We start from the raw sequence: 19,831 nt of genomic DNA, 5'->3' as shown, positions 1-19,831 counted from the left end.
ACCAATACATGCTTGGTGATATTTTAGCAACCAACGCATGATCTATCGCTCTGTCATGCCTTTTTTAATGTGATCAGTTCTGCAAAATGTCACTGACATAGTCATGACAAATTTCGACTGAAACAAAATAATGTCAGCGTCACGAGCTCTACTGTGAGGATCAGATGTAAGACGCAAACAGTTGCTGCGACCATCACATGCTTGGAGACATTTTGTGCAACCAACCCTTGTGACATTTTGTGTCGGTGATTATCACGATACTCATGAGAGATATGCGGTGCTTGCGAGTGGTCCCAAACAACAAAATGAGCATGTTTTCTCGCTCTGTTTGACCCGACAGACCATCAAAGCAGTCAGAGCGAGAATGAATGCTGATTTTGTAGCTTGGGACCACACGCCAAGTATATTCCAAGAATGTCGTGATTATCACCGACACAAAATGTCGTGACCAAGTGAGTGACCAAGGGTTGGGTGCTAAACAAAATGTCACCAAGTATGTGATTGGTCCGCCAACTGTTTGAGTCTCTCCTCTGATCATCTCTGTTGTGTACGTGAGCTTGGTTTCAGTCATGAGTGTTGGTGACTGAAACAGTGACATTTGGCAGCACTATTCACAGCCACAAAAAGGCATAATTATGCTTGTGACGGCATTAAGCTCTGCTTGTGAGTCAGAGTATCGCGGTTGACTCAAGCACTCGCATATCGTGTTCGGCATGTCATGACGTACTTTCATTGAGTATCAGCAGTGAACATCAAGCTACTACGGATATGTTCATTATTTTTGGTGGTGATAATCACATCATTCTCATGACATTTTGCAGGACTGATTGCAACACTCCGAAAATCATGTACGTATCATAAAATTCAAAGATTTAAAATAAATAAATAAACTCATTGAAAAATAGCACCATGACAATCTCGATCTTGTGGTACAGTACGTCAACACGTACGACTTAATACCATGCTCGTCATGGGTTCAAGCCCCGAATGGACCGTGCTCCCATACGTAGCACTGACTATCCTGGCTATGGTAACTGTCACTAAAAGCCAATCTCATAAGTGGTACAGACAGGCAGGCTATGACCGACAACGGTTGTTATGGCAAAGAAGAAGAAAGAAAAAGAAGAGGTGCTCGATAAAATTTACCAACTGTTTCCAATGAAGCGGGAAACCCTGTAACGATACGTTAAAGAGTTTGAACGAATCTTTAACGAGTGAATCAATATTTTATAAATTCAATACAAATGTGTTACTGTTCAATGTACTCCCTTCCTCCAACCGTTCCAAAGATGCACAACAAAAAAGATCAGCAGGAACAGAAAAAGAAAAACCGACTCTCAAATAAACACCGATCGTAATCATCGCTAAACCACAGAAGAAGAAGACGAAGAAGAAGAAGAAGCAGATCCGTAGAAACGAAAACGAAAACAGCATGTAAAATTGCACATTAATTAAACATACATATCGCACATTCGCAAGAAGCCTCCCCATCGGGGCAACACGCTTACTATCAAACCACACGGTGGTGGATGGATATGCTCAACCGCAACGGCACCCAATCAACAACGACTTCTGCGCTGGCGTGCATGTGTGTGTGGGTACGTATGCTCTCGCACCCCGAACGAATGTCCGTGGAATTCAGTTAATCTGTGGCAGTTTAGAACTGGCCGATCACGCCGAGCCCACACTTCGGTTTTGGCCGCCAGCGAGGCAACACACGTCTTTTAGCGCCGCTTTTGCCACGCGCGCGCGCGTCACGCAATTGTTTCAAAGCTTTCGGTAGTTTTGGGTCGTCGGCACGTCGCGATCGTGATCACGCGGTCACACAGTCACCCAGCGGTAATAATATGTTTATAGTGCTCTTGTTTCTGTGCGTGTTATTGTTTTTTGTTTCCAAAATTTAATACAAAAATAAACCATTAAGTAGTGTGCCAATGAACATCAAAGCGAGAGTTGTTTTACACAGTGTGAATGAGTTTAATCCACCACGCGAGCCCCTGTGGCAACATTAAAAACTGTATTCTGTGCCTCGTGTGCGTGATCGTGTGAGCCCCTTTTATTTTGGGGCAAAGAGAGTGAACGAACATTAACATTCCGAACGTTCGGGGCGCGGTTGGATGTGATGAAGTGGAAGTGGTTTTGGGCGGGCTCGCTCTCTCTCTCTCTCTCTCTCTCTCTCTCTTTCTCAAATGTCTGGTTTTGGTTGTGTATAAATTTAAAATTTAAAAAGAACAAATTTACTTTCAACTTATCGTACTTGAACGGCGCGTTTCGTGGTCTTCCGGTTTGGGGCCGAGGGCTTATCAGTTAGGCGAATCAATCTTTTTTGTCAAAAGAAAGGGAGAACACCAGTGCAGTGTATTTTAGGATGAGTTATGATATGTTACCCAAACAAATATTTGGTTTACAGTTCTTTCTTAGTTTGTTTTAAATGTTCAATTTATACCATTTGCCCGCGTGTATAAAATTAATTTGATTTTTTTTTGAAAAAAAGGTACAACTGTTGGTGTCATCAGTGTAGTACGGAGCACATAAATCGTCACCACGATTTGTGCAGCGTAAACATAGCGAAAACAAAATCGAGCGTAGAAACCTCGGCTCAGAACGTGTTTTGAGGAGGTTAACAGTACATCAACTTCCGCTTGAACAAAAACTGGCTGGCGCTAACGAGCCAACCAGTAATGTTGATAGTTTAGACAACGATCGTTAGTGACTATTTTTTAGGGATTGTTTCTTTAGTTTTGTTCTAAAAAACATCTTGAACGATCTTCAGCACTTTAATGTATTTCAACGTTGTACGTATTTTCCTATCCCACAGTGATCAGACCACCGATCCGCGCTAATTACAGTGCCGCGTCGATTGATCGGAAAGCCTACGCAATCACCTTTTCGGTTTCTGGTGACAGTGTCGATTTTTTATTAAAGCGAAAGTTCAACCTCCAGAAAGTTCGACGACTTCGGCGAGTCCGATCAATACGACGAAAAGAAACGATACCAAAAAAACAAAAACGCGCGTACGCGCCACACACTCTTCGCGTACGAACTGCGCGACGACCTGGCGCTGGATTCCGCTGATACAGCAGCGTGGTAAGTTTCGGGATGCCATATGTTGTTGTTCGACGAAAAAGGGGGGTGTAGATTTTACAAGTTGGACCAACGGCGCGCGCATAGTGCACGATTTGTGCGAACCACGTGCGTTCGATCGATCTCGTGCTTAATTGAAGACGCGTTGTGCTGTGTCTAGACATGGATCTTTGCACAACCATGAACAAGAGAGCAGAGTTTTAATGTACAAAAAACTCAAAATTGTGAATCAAACAGTCACTAGTCACTGTGTACAATGGGGCGCATTGTGAGCGGTACATTGGTGGTAGCATAACCCAACTTGGACGCTCTTTATCATCCAAAAAGTGTCATCTGGTTCTGTTTGAGCTCGCGTTCTTGTTTGCCACAAAAGCAAAGAGAGAAAAGAACAACGAAGACACATTGGATGACGCAAAACGCTCAAAATTTGTAGAGCGTAAGCAGCTGTACAAAGTGCCGTGTACTTGGAAACCGTCTAAGACATTTTGGAACGCTTTTGAACGGGTTTTGTCATAGTCTAGTTAAATCTTTGAACATGCGAACTGCACGCTGCCTTACCCAGTTCGTGCCAGCTAAGGGGTTGAAATCATAGACGAGCTTTTTACAATTGGGATGACCGCTGTACGAACTCCTCCGGCTCCCACGATGCTTCTCTTTCTTGATCGACGAGAGGTAGAAGCGGCGGAAAATCGCCACCCGCGCCACAATTGGCGAAACGGTCTTGAATAATAGTTCCCTCGCGTGCAGCACACACTACACCTTCGGTTGGCCTTCTGGGACACCGAGTGGCTGGCGCCTTCCCCCGGCACACGCGAGACCTAGACCGTGAAGTTCACTTTCCCTTCACTGGGGGGGTGCTGGCGATTACATCTCTGCTGCCCGTATCTCACCAGGGGTCAGGAGGCCACCGGCCAGTGCGAGCGGTAGTGCTGCCAGGCACGTTTTCCGTCTCGGCATCGATATATATATATTGGGAAGATAAGCGCTACGGATTAACGGCATGAAATGATGTTAAAAAAACGGTCCCAGATAATGATGTGTTTGGCCCTGCACGCATATCCCGCATTCCCCCTTCTTTTTGGCTGCAGTAATCATGAGCGTGATCGAAATTTTGCTACATTAAGTGCAACGCTAACGCTTGGATATTGATGTTTGTACTTTGATGATTAATCTTAGTCTGACACATTCCAGAAAGCTCACCTGCAATCCTTCGCATAGGCCCGACTGAATGGATTAGAAAACGTCGATCCTCGTGGGGTGGGTTTACCACTTCCCTACCCAAACAGGTCCCCGATCGGGGTTCGTCGCTCCACGCTCCACTTTTCAGCACGCCAGCAATAGCTGAGATGCGTCCGCTGGTTAAGCGTTCCTCATTAATAACTTCGTCGGACTAGCAACCTTCTGGGACCGGTTCCGTTGCTAAACTCGACACAATCGGTTGTGCCGATCTTATCCTTCTCGTCTAATTCCTCGTGCGATCGGCCGGAGTGCGGAGTGCCGATGACCTACACTGCGCCTAGCCGAGCTCCATCGCTACTATGTACGGTGTAGTAACAACCACATTCCACCTGCTGCAACACTTTCTTATGTTGTACATACGGCGCCCGTGCATGGCCCCCAAAGGTATGACCTTGACTTTGAGACGGCCGTCTATGCCGCACGAAATAACAACCGTCTGAAGAGGTTTGTTGCGCGGCGTGGTGGAAAAGTGGTCGAACAAGTCCTCCACTGCTCCAAACGTGTGTAATTCGCACAATCGTTCGGTAACCGTTTGCTGGATGGTGTTGGTTGGGTCCGCGAACGATCGTCATCCAGCGTCGATCGGACGCTGCTTTACTTCGGCGCTTACGTGCATAGCATGTTTGCAGCATTTTTGGGAAAAGGGCTTGGTCAGTGGCAAACACTGTGGCACTGTGCTTTCTCGTACTTCTCCGTCCCTCTCGGTTCCACTTCACCAACGCCAGCCAAAACAAGCCTCGTTGCCCACATTGCCACCACCCTGGCACTGCGCCATACTTGGCTGCCCACGGTTGATCGTTAGTGATCGTGTCGAAATAAAAGCGACCGGAAGGTTCGTAAAAATCGTATCAAACTGTGCTGCTAATGGTACGGTGAAAATGCTCCCCAAACTGTTCATGGTCCCTTCAGGTGGTGTTTACTGGTGCTTGTTTGGTGCTTTTTCGACCGGTAAGCTTCACGTGGGTGTGCACCATACGATCGTGTTCTTCTCGAGCGGCAACCAAAATCTTTGCTACGCGCGAATCTATCGACCCAGAACGTCACAGTTCGTTCCTTCCACAGTTTCAGCTTTGCTGGCCTCAACGATCGCACCCACACAGCGTCTGCCGAACGGCAGGCCGGCATGGTATGTACGTGTTTGTCTGCTTTTGTAAGGGAAAAGGCGTGGACCAAAAACTGAACATGTGCTAACCATATTTGGCAAACCCGAATGTCCGGCTACGGAGTCAGCCGAGCGCCATTTTTTTAAGTGCTGCAACTCTTGTAACTCTTTCATTTCATTGTTTGCTACCTTCAAAAGCGTACACCGACAGTGTAAAAAGTTGTATATACTTTTTGGTACGATGACGAATTGCTTTGCAGTGGTCGAAAGTTGCAGCTTCGACCTTATTTCTTTGGAAATTTTGCTACGATCGCTGCCTCAAGAGCAACAAGATCTTCATGGTCGCAAGGATATCCCCCAGCGGGCGACCTGCAATGCATCTGTCGACTCGGTTGATCAAAAAAAAAAACTGAACAGTCTGGTTGCGGCTGGATTTGCATATTCATCCATCTTTCACCATCCAATACCAACCATTATTCGCGCATTTCAAAATTCACCATTGCCATTCCTCTCTCAGCGGCTCCTAAATGGCATTCATTAGCAGAATGTTTGATGATCGCCCAACAGTCACGTGGAAGATCATCTTAAGATCCAACTTCTTCGTCTTAGATAGCTACTCAGTGGTGGCGTCTTCCACCGAAACAGAGGACAAAACGATACCGGTAGCCGCTTGGCATATCGGTTACGCACGACTTCCGTGTGACGCCATTTAACGGCGCAAAACCGCCACTGCTAGCGCGCCACGACCGCTACACACCGGGGCAAATAAAGTTCACGGTACTGCAACCCCTTCGCCGAACACCGGGCAGGTGGGGTTCGAGGTTTTTTTTATCTTTAAAATTATATATATTAAGGAACTTCCACCTTTCATCCCATCCTCGCGCCTTCTCCAGACATGGCTACCGCATGAAGCATGCGCGTTTCTTTGGCCAGAGCAGCGCCGCATTGGACGATAAGATAAAAAAAATGTATGTACAGCCATGCTGTGTACCACCTTCTACGGTCTGGCGCTGATGGAATGGGGAAAGGGGATGACCAAAAACGTGTTTGCCGAAACGTTACCGAATTTGAACGATTGAACACACACACACACACATATGCACACGAACAGTCGATGGCCTGGTTGGTTGGTTACGTTCCAGCCTTTCCAGGTACTTCGATACTCTGCGCGCTTGCACGGTTCGTGTATGGGTTATATCGCACGGACTACGTAAAGCAACCCCATCTTCAGATACCAATCAATGTTGTTTGTCTCACGCGAAATAACACCGTCACGTGAAACGGTCAAATTTATGGCGCACCGGAATTGTGTGGGCTAACCGAACGATCACGAGTTTTGGGGGGTGATTTAATAGGACTGGAACGCAATAGGGCGGACAAACCCACCCCACCGGTGCCAGCAGGTTTCGATTAGTCATGAACGAGCAACCAAATTTCGAGGAAGTCGATGTTCGATGGTTGGTTGGGTTATTGCACACGTGACGTTTGGGCTCTAAGTTTTGAAACCGATCTGATATGATTCATCAAAGACATCTGGCGAGATAAGGGAGTGGATAGGTTTTTAGGAGGGATTGAAATCATTACAAAAATGATTGAAAAGCATAACAAGATGTCATACGGCGATTCTGTCACATTCGACTAACAATAAATGGTATTTTGGTTGAGAAACACTGACTTGTACTAAAATTGTACTAAAAATGATTTTTACGCAGTTTCATCATTTTATACATGTTTTAAGTGAAACAAACGATAAAACATGCTAATTAATTACTATTCCCTTCTAATTGTGCCCCACTTTCTTCCCTCTCTGCAGATGCCGCCCCAAAACTCGATCGAGCTGACGACCAAACCGGAGGCGGAGAATGGCGCCACGGGCAAGCTGCTCGCCAACGGTAACGGTAACGGCGACACGGAGAAAGCAAAGGAGGATCCACCCACCACGACGCTGATCGTACCGCCGGACGGTGGCTGGGGCTGGCTGGTGATGGTTGCATCCTTCTTCTGCAACGTGATCGTCGACGGTATTGTGATGAACGTCGGCAGCTTCCTGGGCCCAATCCGCGACGAGTTTGGCGTAAGCGAGGCCGAAGTAGCACTGGTCAGCTCGCTGCTGAGCGGGTTCTACCTGCTGACCGGTCCGTTCGTCAGTGCGCTTGCTAACCGTTGGGGATTCCGGATCGTCACCATCATCGGATCGGTGGTGGCCGCTGTCGGCTTCTTCGTTTCCCAGTACGCGACGAGCATCGTGTTCCTGTACGTGACGTTCGGTTTCATTGGCGGGGTGGGCTTTTGCTTCATCTACGTCCCGTCGGTCATTACCGTCGGGTACTACTTCGAGAAGTGGCGTGCCGTGGCGACGGGCATTGCGCTGTGCGGTTCGGGCGTCGGTACGTTCATCTTCTCGCCCGTCAACGCGATGCTGATCGAGTCGCTCGGCTGGCGCAGTGCGCTGGTAGCACAGGCCGCCATCATACTGCTGTGCATTGCTTGCGGTGCCATCTTCCGCCCGATCCAACCGACCGAGGTGACGGCCACCAAAGCGGCAGACACACCGGCCGACAAGGGCATTCTGCTGGGCGAGGGCCTGCCGGTCGTCTACACGCGCCCGCTGCCCGAAGGCCGGTACGCGTACTCGATGCCGAACAGCTCGCACAACACGTGGATGGGAGCGAACCCGAACTACCAGTACCCGACGGCGGCCGAGATCTTCCGCCAGGGCAGTGGGCACAACCTCGATCGTCGTCCGTCGCACACCTCGGGCCAGCTGGTGAGCCACAACCTTCAGAGCACTACGAAGAAGCTGGAAAAGATCCAGAAGCGGCTCGCCGGGCAGATGACTCCGGACGATACGATCCATGCGCACGGCTACCCGACGGCACACCACGAGCTCAATCCGGTCGGCGAGGCGGACGAGGAGGAGACGGAGAATGGCACGCTGCTGGCCGCGCCAGAGCAACAGTCTGTCACCATTACGACGGCGGCCGGTCGCCGGCACACCGTGTCGGGCAGACGGCCCAACGAACCGGCCAGCTCAAGACACGGCTCTAGGCGCACCCTGAACGATGGCGCACGTCCAATGTATCGTGATGATATCTTCTTCACCGGATCGCTGGCACGCATTCCCCAGTACAAGTCGCAGACCTCGCTCGGTTACCACATGTCCGTCACCCGGTTGCCTACCCAGGCCGATGTGGAGGAGACGGAGACGGAACAGTGCATGGTGTGCCCGGAGGCGGTCCGCCGCACGCTGGTCACTATGCTGGACATGTCGCTGCTGAAGTCCATCTCGTTCATGATGCTAGCGTTCAGCGGGTTCCTCACGATGATGGGCTTCTTCGTGCCGTTCCTGTACGTCAAGCAACGGGCGGTGGCCGGTGGTATGGCGGATGAAGTGTCGACGTTCATTGTATCGGCTATTGGTGAGTATTGGACGTCTTCATGTTACCATCCTTTCCAGACATTAATGACCTGCTTCCATTGTACAGGCATTTCCAACACGATTGCTAGGGTGGTTTGTGGAGTGTTGACGTCGTTCAAGAACATTAACGCACTGCACCTGAACAACGTAGCGATCACACTCGGAGGAATAGCGACCATGATGAGTGGCATGTACATTACCGAGGTCTATCAGTTTACGTATGCAGCCATTTTCGGACTTGCCATCGGTACGTAATGATATCCCAGCATTGAACTTCCTCAACGAACGAACTAACATTACCTGCACTGCACTTCCTATCTTGCAGCATGCTTCTCGGCACTCCGTTCAATTCTGGTCGTCGACCTGATGGGACTGGAAAAACTGACCAACGCCTTCGGTATACTGTGCCTGTTCCAGGGTATCGCCGCTTTCCTTGGTGCACCGATTGCTGGTTAGTATTGGCCCTTCAGTACATACACGGTTCCTGTGATACGTTCCCGCCACTAAACACGATGCTCTCTATACTCCCTCCTGCAGGATACTTTACCGAGCTGACCGGTACCTATGACGCGTCGTTCTACATTTCCGGTGCACTAATTACGCTCTCGGCCGTTCTCTGCTACCCGCTAGCCTTTGTCAATCGATGGGAAAAGCAACGCGCTGCTAAAAAAGACTCACAGAAGGTGTAAACACTGCTGGCAACTGGGCAGTGAACACTTCCGAGCCGGAGGGTTTTAATGAAGGAGCCGGTGTTGGTTTAATGTACGATATCGAGGAAGCAAGATATCGCCAAACGTACACGCTGATGTCATCATGCGACAATGCTACCGATGGTAGGGCTCTGTAAGGAACGCAATTCGGTGCTATTTATCATTGATAGGCTCTCACATACGGCTCTTACTGTTGACACAGTCAACAATCATGGCCACCCCGGGTCGGAAGCAACTGAATTAAGTAAGCTAGTAGTAGTAGTAGTAGTAAGGTAGTGTTTGAATGATTTGCTCATCCAATAGCATATTGCTAAATCTGGGCCCGGAAGTTGCCGATGATTATTTGCTTACACCCGGTGCGGTTCTAAAGCGATGTTGCGAACGATGGAAAGGATCGTTTCCGCACTGGAGCTTAAAGCTTACGCTAGAACACATCATCAAACGCCAGCTAGTGGAATAAGCAGGAACTAAATTTGCAATACTGTACGTGCTTCCAAGCAAATAAGCTTAACGATAGTAATAGCTTTAGTTAACGAGTTAACGAGTGTACTGTGTTGAGCCAACATTCATCCCCATTTACTTGTCATTTTTTTAAGGTTTTTAAACATGATAACATTAACAGCTACGAACACAACGATCCAATTCGCTTTTGTTTGCATATTTAAGGCTATTTTTTACAGTTAAGTCAAATCATAAGCCATGTTCCATTGCAAAATTCACACATACACACAGGCCTTTATGGATGTAACGCTTTTTGTTATAGAAATTAAATGCAGTTCCACAATTTTGTACGTTTACGGAGACTGACCAACGGTCAGCATTAAGTGTGACCGCAAATACAGAGAGAGACAGAGAGAGCGAGAGGGTGTTAAAAAGTTCACTAAAACCATTTGCTAAACACACATACAATAGGAACAAACACAAACAAATTGGCTCCAGCAACCGATCCTAAAAGTGCAAGAGAAGACACACACACTCAAACAAAAATAAAACCACACGGTTTCACACTACAATAGAACAAAAAGAAAACGTTAGACAAATAGCAGCCGTAGTTCCTACCTTTGCCATACAACTGAAAAGCACTGTCAAACCCCGATGCCGAGATGCTGTTTCACTGCAGACGCCGTCTAGAGAAAACGGAACCCATTAATTATTATTTAGATTTGTAATTTTACACTCCTCATTAACGGACTTCTTCACACCTCCTTCTTGTGTTTCGGAATTCCCTGTGCAATAAAGTGTCTGCCCTTCTCCGTCTTCCGACCGTGAAAGCCAGGGTGTGTGTATGTGCGTACACACGTGTACAGCAAAGCCAAGCCAATCCCCCAACAGCAAGTAGGAAGTCAATAGAACCCCAATACGTGAATAAATTATCTGTGATATCAGCATATACATATGAGCTATCTTTATAATATGTTGTTGATATAATCCGCAGACATCACACGGACGGACGGGGTGGGGTTCGATCGTGTGCGATCCGAAGCCCCCCAACAAAACACATCAGCACCGTTCTTACGTTTCCAATTTCTATAAGATACAGTCGTCTCCTCCTGTACGGTGTGCAGCGGGGACGACTGTTAGTTCTTCCCGCCCCACCAAGCCTAGGAAGATTATTAAAGCCAACATCAGTAACATCCATTCTAACATCCAACCACCACACACATAGCTGTAGCTTTTAAGCAAGACAACGAGTACCGTTAAGATTGAAATAAATAAGAATTGTCTGGAATTTGTACATTTTATGTTCCTGCCTTCTGTGTAAGCCTTTTTTGTCTACTAAATGAAAGAACCCTGTGACGAAATGAACCAACGAAAGAAATGATGCAACCAGGTTCCTGTTATCAAAACGATTTCCTCCACGACAGTAACCATTTCGTTCGGATTGCGCCATATTAATGGGATATCGGGAGTTTCAAAATCTACTTTCTGTTCGTCGATTAACGTTCCACAGAATGTAACGGTCGATACAAACCCCCGTCCTAGCAGGCGTTTGTCACACACACACACACACGAGCGCGTAAGCCCAAAAGCTTCCGCGTGTGACGGAATTTCACGCACTGCACGGACCCGCACCATTGTGCGCAGGCTCGCCGCGTAACGGAGCCACCGTCTCTCGGTCCTCGGTACGGAGCAAGCTTTGCTCGTACTGTTTTCTTGCAAGATATCGATTATCTCTGGCATCTCTCGCCAACCATAGAGCTGTGGTCCCGTCGCCTTCGTCGTCGTGGTGGTTGCTGTCGTGAGCGTTGCGGAAAAATTGGTGTGCCTCCGCCGTATTGTGGGCAGCATTTTGAGGGCTCGTGTGTGCGTCTGATCTTTTTGGTGGTTGTTTTTCACTTCAAAAAAGGAGTATATCCTTTGAAGCATAGTTTAAGATTTCCCGTATTCTTGATTGCATATCGGGTATAGAGTGTACGTGTGAGTGTGTGTGTGTGTGTGTGTATGTGCGTGTAATCTTACTGGTAGTGTGTGCTCTCGCCAAAACCAGCTTTCACGAGGCCATTCATCAGGATCGAAAGTGCAAAGCTGGATACTTCACCGTTCCCTACGCGGTCCTGCTTATAGCAAAACTAGCTCTAGCGAGAGGGGTGGCACAGCAAAGTAAAACCCCACTTGAACCAGGTCTCAGGTCGGACGAACGGAACTCGGTGTCAGTTTTCACTTACGTTATGTCATTCATGTAAATGAATGAACGGTTCGGAACGGGAAAAGAAATCGATGCCCTTGTGGAAAGTTCGGTCCGGTAGGTGTGAGCTTTAATCCGTTGTGGGCACAGCAGCAGGAGCCAGCGTGCCCTCTCTCTCGCGAAGCGAACAAACAAAAACAACCAAATCCTGAATTTGGTGGTGGTCCAAGGTCGATTTCCAACGTGGAATAAATTATTGATTGCCCTCATCGAGTGACAAAACAACACAACCATGCAACCCTTTTCGAACGACTACGGTGGAGGGTATGGCGGTGGTAATGGGTACGAGGAGCAGCAGCCCCAGCAAGAGATCCCGATGCGTACGCAGGGTGTCGCCCGGCCGATGGTTGACCCGGAGGCCATGGGCGAGGTGGACCCAACACTGTACGTCTGCCCTAAGTCCTTTCGTAGTACAACGAAACTCCATCTAAGCAGGTGCATCCCATATTTCTCGTTTCTATAGCTACCCGCAGGCGAAGGAATCGACACACAAGATCCGGGGCAAGTCGGACATACTGGAGATGCTGTTCGGTTCCGTCGACCAGGAGCTGCTGCCCGTGAAGACGTTCTACTTCTTCTTCTACTCCGCGTTTGGCTCACTGTTTCCGCTGATGGGAGTGTACTTCAAGCAGATGGGCATGAACCCGGGCCAGTGTGGGCTGCTGATCGGTACGCGCCCGTTCGTCGAGTTCCTGTCGGCACCGTTCTGGGGCAGTTATGCGGATCGGTAAGCACACGGTGCACAGCGAGGGGAGGAGCATGTTTGCGACTGAAAAGTTCCCTCTTTCTGCAGCTGTAAAAAGGGCAAAATGTTGCTGCTGGCCTCGCTTGCCGCGTGGATCATCTTTACGCTGCCCCTCGGCTTCATTCAACCACCGGCCACGAGCTGTATCGAGCGCAAGAATGCCACCGATTTCGAGCTCCGCACGCCGCAGGTTCCGCGCATCCTGAAGCGCTCCATCGACGAGAGCATGCTGGAAGAGCTGAGCTTCGGCAAGTATGCGACCGATAGTGGCAGTTCCTTTACCAGGTGCGTTTCAACCAGTGACGTCTGCCATGTGGAACGTTGCCCCTTACACTATATCCTTTTGATACCTTTAGGGTGGAACGTGCGGCACGTCCCGTGGCAGCGGCCGGTGTATCGCCGCTCGACGTAAGCTACGCGAACAACTTCAACGAGAAGCTGCACCGCGATTGGGTCTCGCCATTGTTTTCCTCGATCGTTTATCGTACAGCGGTACGGCAAGATCTACCATCAGCAGATGGTGAGCAGCAAACTAGCTGGCCATAACTTAACGCCTTTCCTTCTTCCAGGACATTCAAAAAGCCTTCTTTCTGCTGCTGCTGCTCGTCATCATTGGTGAGTTCTTTAGCGCACCGGCAATCACGCTGGCAGATTCGGCCGTCATCACGATCCTCGGCGAAGACGCCGACCGGTACGGGCATCAGCGAATGTTCGGTTCGCTCGGCTGGGGTTTGGCAATGTTTTTCGTCGGCATTGCGCTAGATCACTCGACCGCCTTCCCCGACCATCCTTGTGGGCCGGAAAAGCAGGAAAAGAACTACACCATCTGCTTCGCGACGTTCTCCGTGCTGATGGGTGCGGCACTGATTTCCGCTACACAGATCCAGTTCAAGTATGACTACTCGGTACGTCGATGCAGGTGGTTCCAGTGCCTGTGGGAGCATTACTCATCCCATTGCTTCCATTCGTTTTCCAGGAACCACAAGAACCCGTCCAGGTGGAGAAGGTACCCCAAGAGTTAACACACGAAGAGCAGATGCAGGCACAGTTGGCACAGCAACTGCAGTTGCCTTCACTGGCAGCCACCGGTACAGGGATGGCCAGTGCTGCGCCGCCACCAGCAGCACTTGGAGCGCAGGTATGTCGTGGTCGTCTGTAGAGCAAAGCTCCTTGTCTAACTACTCCCCTCCTCTCTCATTACCAGACGAAAATGTTCGCCCAAACTACACGCGAAATGCCGGAATGGGTCACGGTGCTGAAGCAGTTCAAGAATCTCAAGTGTGCCTCGTTCCTGTTCGTGGCGTGGTTCATGGGCTTCGGCATCGGGCTCATCTTTACGTTCCTGTTCTGGCATCTGCAGGACTACGGTGGCTCACCGACGCTGTTCGGCGTTGCGTCCGTCATCAACCACATCTCGGAGATCTTTGCCTACTTCTTCAGCTTCCGACTGATCACCCAGATCGGACACGTGAAGGTGCTGTGCCTTGGGCTGGTCGGTAACATTCTTCGCTTCCTGTACATCTCCTACCTGAAGAACCCGTGGTGGGTGCTGCCGTTCGAGTTTATGCAAGGTATGTAGAACTGTACAGTATTTTTTACTGAAAAAAGGGCTTCATAACGATGACACTTCTTTGATATTTAAGGCATCACTCATGCTGCCGTATGGGCTGCCTGCTGTTCCTACATCGCGCACAACACCCCACAACACCTACGATCTTCGGCACAAGGTAAGTCGCGGTGGCAGTGTACGGGAAGCGGGCAGGACACTAACCGTGCATCGTTTCAGGAGTACTGCAGGGACTGCATCATGGGCTGGGTAGAGGCTGCGGTGCCGTCATTGGCGGTATGTTTGTCACCTACTTCGGCACAACGGCCACCTTCCGTGGTTACGGTGTGATCTGTATTCTCGTGCTGGCCGCCTTCGTGTTCATCAACTTCTACCGCAAGGATGAAGGTTTCATCTCGGAAATTCCTACCACGGAGGATCCTCATCAGGTTAGATAGCACACCGCAGGTTCGATAGTAAATTGATGTGATTTAACTCACTGTTATGTTTCCCTTCTTGAACTAAAGGTGGCAGAAGAGACGGCTCATCTGGCTCCGCACGGTGTCCCGAGCAATCCCATACCGCGTGCCCTCTCGAGCACGCGGCTCAACGAGATTGGTCAGCAGAACGTTGACAATGGCTATGGCACCTATCAGACGACTGGTGGTGCACTGGATGTGCCCGGCGGTGCCCCCAAGAATCCGTTCGGTGCTCCACAGGGTAATGTGTACGGTGGAAATCAGTACTAAAAAGTGTAACGCTTTACACACGACAAAGACCGCACACCGGCGGCTGCGTGGCTGATGTGGTCGATACGATCGAATTACTACACCGTAAAACGCGACAGAACGTTCGAACGACTGAATCCGGTAGTAGATACAAGTACTTGCGGGCGATGATATAAACAACACAAATGGATGTCTACAACAGCAACACTCTGCGAATGTGAAGCGAATGTGTATTCCCCTATCGGTCTCTCCCTATATCTCTCTCACTCTTAAGATATTGAGCGAACCAGAGTCTCGGAACCCATGTACATGTGCTCAAGCAAAGCGCCATTCAGCCATTCCGGCCCAAAAACCGCCCACGGCGACAAGGACGACGACGGCGGCTAGCTACTAACTACAACTAAACTATTACTTTGATGTGCTATGATGGTAAGGCGTGTGCAAGGTGTAAGCGGATGTGTGACATGATAAGCTACACAACCATTGTCTCGGGACTGTGGTTGTTAGTAACCTATTCTTAAACGTCAGCAAATGCTAAAGAATCACTGTTACAAGTAACACTCTGTTTAAGATCCCACCCGATAAGCGAAAAGAAAAGACATCCTACCGCAAGCTTTCCATTTTCCTGGATCGTTTTCCCGCCACTACGTATCGGGCAATTCTTGTAGTGCTATAGCACTCAATGTATTAGTATATCCAAGCTGCTGCTGTTGATCTGTTGCTTTCTACGTGCAGCATCGCCTCCTCCCCCCTCAAAAAGCAACATTCGATTGTATTCAAGTAGCAAATTGGAGCAAACTTTAGGAATGCTATTAATACTATCTATCTATTAATCTATCTTTCACCGCACATCTCTGGTTGAGGCGTTTGTGCAGGTGGACATGGTGAGTCTGTTTAATTATACCTTAAGTAAGCGGGACATATGTAGTATCCTAGCATTGATGTGAGTGAGCGAAGCGACATCTACCGGTGTTAAGATCCGGCGACATCTAACGTGTGAAGTAACGCGTTACTCATGGCAGCAAATGACAGGTAAAATCACGTGTTAAAATCTCTGGGGAAGCCCTCGAACACCCTGAAACAACTGTTGAACAAGGTCTAGTCTAGTGTAGTCTAGTGTGTTCCTGAATTTAGGAACAAATCAAATTCTAGAGTCACATGTCAGAATAGTAACGATAGCAGGAAATGTGCTACAAACTTAACTATTAGATGTGGTTGTATTGCGCTCTCTGTCTCCCTCACAGGGGATTCACGTTTCCCGTCACGTCTGTTGGTGTGTTTTTTGTGTAAGTGTGCTGACTAAGCTGTCCGTTGCATCTCTGTAATAGGTGAGAGGCGTAAGTGTACGAATGGAGTGGGAAAAAATAACAGTCTTTAAACGATCAACAGGAGCAATGAGGAAAAACATAGTATTAAATAATCTACAGACTCGATACACCAGTTTGGAGCAGTTCTTTAGCAAATAATTTTCTTCTTTTTTTTTCAAACGAAAAAAAATAGATATGCACACACCTTAAATACAACATGAAACGAATCCAAAAGAATCGAAAACAAAAATTACGAAATACTACCAAAACCATACCATGGCACAACGAATGTTCGAATCTCATTTGCATACCCTCGCGGAAGCTTAACTGCGTATTCGTTTTAGGGAATTTTAATTTTGGCGAGTAGCTCATAAGTTTGCAAAGCAAATTCTACCCCAGGCCCTCTGCAAACGGTACAGACGAGAAACAGGATAACTGGCACAGGAACAATCTGATATATGTAGTATAAAACAACAAGATGGTATCAAAGTGGCAATTTTTACGACGAACGTAAACAACACACGCAAAAGCTTTATTATCTCTAGCGAGACATCAGTGCGCATATCAGTTTCCAAAAACCTTACACGTGGATGGTATTTTTATTGAGAGAAGTATATTTAAACCAGCAGCATATTAACTTACGCCGGACGGGAGATGGCACTATGGATGGTTTTGTTTTTTGCTAGCTCGAAGAATGCAACCGGTGTACCTGTAGTGATACACACGCGCACTCATACAAACACAAATACAAATGGGAATGGGTGTACAGCATTCGATCGTGCGCCATCTTACAGAGAGTATTTACTACGTATAGAGCTGGAGAAGCAAACAAAATATACATATATATACAAACACACACACACTATGATTATTGTGAAACTATTGCACTTATGGTGAGAATTTGGTCCGTGGAAGACTCGACTCGACAAAATCTGAATGCACTCCCTTTAAACGTACTATCTTTCTGTTAGCGTTACAAGGATCGTAACGCATTGCGAAATGTATTAGTTATTGTGTTACCACCGGATAGTGCGGTGCTACTGTTTAACGCTTGAAAAGTATTATGCGAACTAAATCACGTGTTATTTATTTCATAAGAATCGGTTTTTCTCGTTACACTGCTATATTGATCACTCTACTGTTTGAAGTCTAATCGTATCCTTGTAGATGTTTTCGTGACCTAACCGTAAACGATCAACCTGAATATACCAGTAAAACAAAAGAAAACAAACCCAAATAATATTAATAATAATAATAATAATAATACTAATATCGATCAACTATTATCACTGATACTAAACAATCAAACAGGGCAAAAAAATTTGCCGTTCCAATACATCCGATGCCCATGATCGATGTACAGCACAGAGAAAGCGAGCACGTGTAAGAGCGACTCACCGAAAGACACATCCCCACACTCACATACACACATACGCACAGACACACATTTACACGTACATGAGTATTGTAAGAAAAGCACCGCTAAAGAAATTATGCTGTAAAGATATCTCTAACTGCGTACGCAAACTCACCAATCATGGGCAAATAAAGACAAAACGTTAAAAACGTAACGCAAGGTGGTGTTTGTTGCGTTGGAAATTATAGAATTTAAGACATCCATCCGAAAGTAGTGTCTATGTCCTTTTCCTTATTTAAGGACAGCAACAAACTCAAATCGTTGCCAAATCGTTTTTCCTAAAACCCAATCTCCAATCCAAATTCCGGTGCATTCAACATTGCGTTAATGGTTGTATTGAGTTTAGATCAGAGTTTTGTAACAAATTCGTTTTGGGAGGCCACGTAACTGTATTTCTCGACACGATTTGAACACATGATATATTAGTGTATTCAGACGCTCTATTTGTATACGCCTAAAGCGTTAGAGCTTTTTAGTTAAGAAAAATGAGTGAATTCTTATATTTAAGCTACCTAACTGAAGTGCCACTAGGCTTAATAACATGCTAAGTTGATCTGATTTGTACTGAAGTTCTCCTGGTCTCTTTTGGATATTGGCTTTCTTGTTCTTCTACTGCAGGGGTCTCCAAACTGGTCTCCTGCAGCTTTTTATAGTTGTCGTTTGAGCACCGACAAACCGACGTGACACTGGCGTTACAAAAGTGTCCCACACGAAAGTACTGTCATTTACCAGTGAGGCGATCACTTCTGTCAAAGTAAGCACTGTTCACTGCTGCTTCGATGTTAACAACTTTTCTAAATACAAATTGCGAAGGAAGTGTGAGGCACGATTTTGTGAGAATTATTGGACAAAACACCAAGGAAAATCATTTTGTAAGTTTCCAAATCAATGCAAAAGATGTGAGAAGTACATAAAACAATACGCATTGGAATTTGCGAAGAAAAACAAAAAGGGGATTTAGCAGTTTCTTTTCTATATCAGTGTAGTAAGCGAATCATTATAGAGATGGCGCTAGTGTTTAACGTATTTTCATTTGAAATAAGGAGACAACTTTTGAAGCTCATTTTGTTCGAAGTGTCACGTCGGTTTGTCGGTGGTTTGAGTTCTGTCTTTGAAAAGTAGAAGGTCTGCGGGCCGTATTTTGGATTCCCCTGTTTAACGTTTACTGTTTAACGTAACGACCTGAATACGGTCGTTCCGGCCTGCACATCTGCTTTAGAGACATTAGTCAGTACCACGCAGCCGTATAGACAGTCCTTTGGGGAGAGGGTCTCTAAATTAGGATTGAACCTATGAAGGACATGTTGTTAAGACATATTAGTTGACGACAGTACCACGGGATCGCCCCGAAGAAGTGTAATAACAAATTAAGCCAAGGAAGTGTAATAAAGAAAACAAAAATCTCACCCGGGAATTTAATTTCAACACCGAGCGAGCGCCCTCTGCTCGTCAGTTTCGAAACTAAACTGTTTGTAAGGAATGCCCGCTTTGAAATCGCGGAAATGTGCGCTGAAATTATAAGTGACACAATTTTCACGGTATTTCACGGTATTTTCCAGTTTTTCACGACTACTGCTTCAGCCGATACTTGTTATTCTGTAAAACCGTGAAATGTTTTGGATTATTCAATTCTATTTTCCACATAAAACACTGTTTTGCTACACACGGCCACTGTTTGGATCTCTGCCTACTATGGACAGCTGGCGTAGACTACGCGTCCAAAATAAACAATGGGATTACTATGATTTTAGGGCAAATTGATTAGTTTTGTTATTTTGAACAATTACAGCTTTTTTTATATAAAACTGCCGGTTTTTTTCGATAAAATAATGGTTTCGGCTCATGGTGG

General features: G+C 47.1%; 2 protein-coding genes across 3 annotated transcripts; both read left to right on the top strand.

Annotated features, from left to right (window-relative positions):
- The first annotated feature begins 1,661 nt into the window (after positions 1-1,661).
- LOC120948421 (monocarboxylate transporter 3) lies at positions 1,662-11,295 on the top strand. Of its 2 annotated transcripts, none has more exons than XM_049606737.1 (5): positions 1,662-1,839; positions 7,239-8,844; positions 8,911-9,090; positions 9,169-9,294; positions 9,381-11,295. In XM_049606737.1, exons 2-5 carry the CDS (start codon positions 7,239-7,241, stop codon positions 9,530-9,532), a joined length of 2,064 nt encoding a protein of 687 aa, XP_049462694.1. In that variant the 5' UTR covers positions 1,662-1,839; the 3' UTR covers positions 9,533-11,295. The 2 variants fall into 2 exon arrangements, with proteins under 2 accessions (XP_049462694.1, XP_049462693.1); XM_049606736.1 differs by lacking the exon at positions 1,662-1,839 and adding an exon at positions 2,974-3,087.
- Positions 11,296-11,700: 405 nt separating this feature from the next.
- On the top strand, positions 11,701-18,136 carry LOC120948420 (major facilitator superfamily domain-containing protein 6). Its single transcript, XM_040364712.2, has 10 exons — positions 11,701-12,623; positions 12,703-12,966; positions 13,033-13,269; positions 13,341-13,476; positions 13,554-13,889; positions 13,961-14,122; positions 14,189-14,555; positions 14,628-14,711; positions 14,771-14,979; positions 15,058-18,136. The coding sequence occupies exons 1-10, from the start codon at positions 12,472-12,474 to the stop codon at positions 15,277-15,279; spliced, it is 2,169 nt and encodes a 722-aa protein (XP_040220646.1). The 5' UTR covers positions 11,701-12,471; the 3' UTR covers positions 15,280-18,136.
- Positions 18,137-19,831: the final 1,695 nt, after the last annotated feature.

The sequence above is a fragment of the Anopheles coluzzii genome, chromosome 2, assembly GCF_943734685.1.
Source record: "Anopheles coluzzii chromosome 2, AcolN3, whole genome shotgun sequence".
Classification (NCBI taxonomy): domain Eukaryota; kingdom Metazoa; phylum Arthropoda; class Insecta; order Diptera; family Culicidae; genus Anopheles; species Anopheles coluzzii.
This window is presented reverse-complemented; position numbering and strand designations above follow the sequence as displayed.

Excerpts from the sequence above, each read along its gene's own strand:
- LOC120948420 (XM_040364712.2), top strand. The coding sequence starts at position 12,472 with ATGCAACCCTTTTCGAACGACTACGGTGGAGGGTATGGCGGTGGTAAT. Across the intron at positions 14,556-14,627 it reads GCCGTTCGAGTTTATGCAAG|GCATCACTCATGCTGCCGTA; the intron begins GTATGTAGAACT and ends TTGATATTTAAG. Across the intron at positions 14,980-15,057 it reads CCACGGAGGATCCTCATCAG|GTGGCAGAAGAGACGGCTCA; the intron begins GTTAGATAGCAC and ends CTTGAACTAAAG.
- LOC120948421 (XM_049606737.1), top strand. The coding sequence starts at position 7,239 with ATGCCGCCCCAAAACTCGATCGAGCTGACGACCAAACCGGAGGCGGAG. Across the intron at positions 8,845-8,910 it reads GTTCATTGTATCGGCTATTG|GCATTTCCAACACGATTGCT; the intron begins GTGAGTATTGGA and ends TCCATTGTACAG. Across the intron at positions 9,295-9,380 it reads CCTTGGTGCACCGATTGCTG|GATACTTTACCGAGCTGACC; the intron begins GTTAGTATTGGC and ends TCCCTCCTGCAG.